Source organism: Myotis davidii, unplaced genomic scaffold (genome assembly GCF_000327345.1).
Source record: "Myotis davidii unplaced genomic scaffold, ASM32734v1 scaffold390, whole genome shotgun sequence".
NCBI classification, from domain to species: domain Eukaryota; kingdom Metazoa; phylum Chordata; class Mammalia; order Chiroptera; family Vespertilionidae; genus Myotis; species Myotis davidii.
In genome coordinates this window covers 876,825-881,125 of record NW_006282748.1, presented here as the reverse complement: position 1 = coordinate 881,125, position 4,301 = coordinate 876,825, and the positions used below count along the sequence as shown (strand labels likewise).

Below are 4,301 nucleotides of genomic sequence, written 5' to 3'. Positions count from 1 at the left end.
TCAACTTCTTCATCATACAACCCAATTTTATTCTCTTTGCATTTAACAACCCACTTCTAATTTTTCCAACCATTTCCTGCAGGACAGCTTTATGTGGCATTTTGTTATCTGCTGCTGCTGCTGCTCCTGATTAAAGGAAAATGATCCTTGTGATGGATCTGTGATGAACAGCATCCTTCTCAACTCTAGCTAGACATGTTTTAAAAATTCCTGTACCTGGACCAACCCTCCCTCCCCAGCCCCCAATTCTGATTTAGTTGGTATTTGGTGGAACTCTGGCAGTATAGTTCTTTAAGCTTCCCAGATAATTCTAATGTGCAACCAAGGTTGAGCACTGTTATTCTAGTCTGAAAGGGCCTTGAAGGTCACCTTCTTTCCCACATAGTTCACAAACTATCAGCACTGGCCTCACCTGGAAGTTTGTTAGAAATGCAGAATCTCAGGTTCCAATCTAGACTACTGAATCAAAATCCAGTGTTTTAATAAAATTCCCCACACAATTCAGATGACCTAAAAAATCTGAGAAGCACTAGATTTCCACTAGAATCGCCCAGAAAGCTTGTGGAAAACAAGACTACCTGGCTTCTTGCCAGGACCACAGAATCTCAATCTCTGGTAAGAGCATGAGAATTAAAATTTTATATATTCTTATAGAGGTCACACAAGGACCTAAGGCTTGGAATCATTCGTCCAGGCCAATGTATACGTCCCCTCAACTACCCAGCCTCTGAGTCTTCTTTGAAAATAAAAAATATAACAGAGATATAGGTTTTTATTTTTCCATCATGCATGCAAGTTTATAACTATGTATACTGTCTAGGAACAAAGAAATAATTGCATTATTACCAGGGTGTCAAATTAGCAAGTAAGACAGCCAGTTACTGATTGCTGTTGGGAGGTTATTTTCACAGAACACAGCAACAGTTTCCAAATTATACTTCCAAGACTGGAGTTATGAGACCAGGTCAAGATGATAACAATTCTAACAGTTACATGAGTCTCCGTCTTACACAGGAAAGAAAGACTAATATTCTGGTGACGGGTGTCAAGTAAGCACCACATCCTATCAGTTTCTGAAAGAGTTTGAACAAAACAGTCCCTGTCTCCTTTTATGGATGCAGGGGAGAGGGAGCATCCCCTTCATCTCTTTTTGAGATTTCTTGTTCATTCTGAAGACCTGCAATTCTAAGGCCTAGCTCTGGAACTTCATTAGTGAACATTAAGAGCAAAAAGCAGGCCTGGTGTGTACCCCACCACTATCACCACCAAAAAGGAGTCCCAACCTCCCAAAGTAGTCACAGTTGAATTGCACAGTGTCTTGGACTTCTGATAAACAATACAGGCAGGAAGAGGGAGACACAGATGAAAACAGATTGGTCATAAGTTAATAATTAATGTAGCTAGGTGATAGGGGCATAGGGTCCATGGACCACCTTCTTAACTTCTGTGCATGTCTGAAACTGTCCATAACAAAGAGCAAAAAGTTTAAAAGAAATAAAAAGCAGACCTATACGGCTCTATTTTCCCATTAGGCAAAAATGAGGCCCATGGTGAGATTTTACTTTGAGGCAAAATAAGCAGCATATAGCATTAATCTTCCACGTCCATGAGGCTACACCTAGAACAAAAAAGGAAGCATCCAAAGTAACATCTTTCTGTTTTTCTTTTCCTCTTACAAAATGTACTCATGTTGAAATAAAGACTGGATAAAACTTTGGGCATATCCTCGCCTTTAGTGGATGCATCCCTGTTACCATGTATTTGCCAGCAATCGCTTTAATTCTACCATTCCCACCCTTGGGAAAGTCCCTCCATGTCCCCTCCATCACTGAGAGGTAGGCATATTCTCCCTGAGCTTTCTTAAGCCATTTCGACCTACTTTTCCAGGCCCATTCCATACAAGACTCATTCCTTTACTGTATTTTTGCTCCAGCTCCCCTGCCTAGCATACCCTCTCTACAATTCTAAGTCAAGGCCTCCACAGCCCTCACAGAACTCAGAATGAGGTCTTCCATAAGGAAAGGGAAGTGAGGGGGAGGGCAAGTATAGACACAGTCCTATTTCCCCACCCTTAAGGATGAGAGGGGGGACGAGAAGCCTGGGCACGGAGGGCCCTGCTCAGCTTTTACGCCCAGTGGAAATCAGTCTTGGAGGCCCAGGACAGATTCTGCCCACCCCTGTCTCCATTACCCCAGAAGAGAATCTTGAGACTCCCCTATACTGGAGACTGAAGCCTATTTCTCTGGGTATTCAAAGGTAGTGGCAAAGAAGGAAAAGCAAGTAAGAAAAATGTGGAGGTGTGAAATGAAGTAGACACAGGCTCACAAATGAGGAATACCTTTTCCCCAGTAATCCCACTATAGCATTCTGGTCACATGTGATAAACTGAATGTTACATAGAGTTGAAAAAGGTACCTAGATTCTATGAGTCTAGTCCCCACCCTCATTTGGAGCCACAGCATAATGGCAGCGAGCACATGTCCACACATACCAGCCCACCCATCAGTCTGAGAGCCCATAGGGTTCTTGGAAGGCCCCTGCCTTGGAAGGTAGGTGTGTGTCTCAGGCACTGGCAGGGGGTGCTACGTCCACAGGGAGTTCTTGAGGTCCTTGTTGAACGGGAAGCCAATCGGGGCCGGTAACAACCTGGACAAAATTCAATGGCCTGCCATGAATGAGGCACGGTACAGAGCTTGATGAACGTTCACCAGGGGAAGGGCCCAGAGGCAGGAGGAGACACACGCTGGAGTAGAACACATGCCATACTGCTTCTCACCCTTAGCCTCATCCGTGCCCAGCAGTCAAGGGCCAGTGTGCTGCATATCCTGCAGGATAGCATGGACCCTTGTCCAAAGCCAGGGATCCTGTGGGTGGTGCCTGGGCCAGTGACTCCGGGGCCATTGAACAATCCGTTCTGGCTGATGGCCAGGACCGTGTGCACTAGCTTCCTTTCGTAGTAGCAATCTTGCCATCTATGGTATGCATGGCCACCATGAATACAAAGCCCGCTACAGTCAAAGGCTCTGAAGGAGCAGAGCTTAAGGGTGCACTGGTCCTGGTGGAGAATGCCTCGTGGATGTCCATGTTAAAGGCGGGCAGGAAAGGCCAGAGCCAAGAACAGGGCGCAGGCACATAGATAAAGGCAGCACACATCTGAAGCATGTGTGCCTCACAGATAAAAAAAACAGGCGTGAGATCATATAACCTGTGACACTAACGTAAAAAAAGCAAGGCCACGGGGAGGCAAAAGAACACGACCATCAGTGCCATATTCTTGTCACTGGAGTTCCAAGGGATAAGAGTGCACAGAGGCCAACACGCAGAGAAGGCCAACAGCCCAACACGTGTGGTCCAGCAGGAGGTAGTAGGGAGACTTGTGCAGATTACTTGGGCTTCTTGGCCCCAGGCTCGGGGGTCTCCACCGGCTGCTTCGGGGCCCCTTGCCTGCCCTCCTTTCCTTTCTCGGCCCGGGCCCCTTCACTCATAAGGTAGTACTGCAGGGGGTTGGGCCACAGCTCCTCATTGATAATCTCAACAATCTTGTCAGACTCAATAGAGGTGTGGTTTGAAAACCACCCGAAGAAGCTGGGGCTGTTGTCCGGGCTCCCCTGGCTGAGGGACTGGAGATCCTGTCCTGGGAGCCACTGGATGGGAGTCGAACGAGACACCACCTGGCCTGAAGGGCCACACCCGTATTCCTTGATGAGCACCTTGTTTTGGAAATAGGGGTTGCGCTCGAAGTAGAACTTGATTTTGTAGCCCAGCCTGGCGAGGCCCAGCTCTTCCACCTCCAGGCTGTTCAGGTAGCTGAGCACTTCTTTATCTTTGCTGTTCAGGAAGGACGAGAGCTGGGGGTGGTTCTGCAAAGCCTGCCCCCAGAAGCCGGGGACGCTCTGGATGAGGACGTTCCTGCGCTCTAAGTGGTGCAGCCGCAACTGCCCAAACTTGCGCGAGAGGCGAAGGTAGGCCCTGTCGGCCTGGGCGTTCATGGTCTCCAGCTTCTGCTGGACCGTCTCCAGCGTATCCATGCTGCCATCCGTCGCCGGGGTCCCTGCATCCTTCTCCGCCTTCTGTTCCTCTTCCTCTGGGACAGACGCACTCTCCCCAGCGGGGTCCCTCTTGGGCTTCCCACCAGCCGTGGCCTGAGGTCCCTTCCCCCCTGGGGCCTTCTTCCCGGCGTGCCCACGCAGATTTCGAACGCGGGGGCCGTTTCTCAGCCTCCCCACGGTTCCCACGGTTCCGACGAAGACAGTGTCCGCCGCCAGGCGCTCCGAGAGGGACGTGGCCTTCCCCAGGCCGAG

At 49.0% G+C, this 4,301-nt stretch overlaps 1 protein-coding gene across 1 annotated transcript; it reads right to left on the bottom strand.

Moving 5' to 3' along the window:
- Nucleotides 1-754: 754 nt before the first annotated feature.
- On the bottom strand, nucleotides 755-4,151 carry TSPYL5 (TSPY-like 5; the record flags this gene model as incomplete). Its single annotated transcript, XM_006753201.2, has 1 exon — nucleotides 755-4,151. A coding segment is annotated over one exon (768 nt), but the record flags the coding sequence as incomplete, so codon positions are not given.
- Between the last annotated feature and the right edge of the window lie 150 nt (nucleotides 4,152-4,301).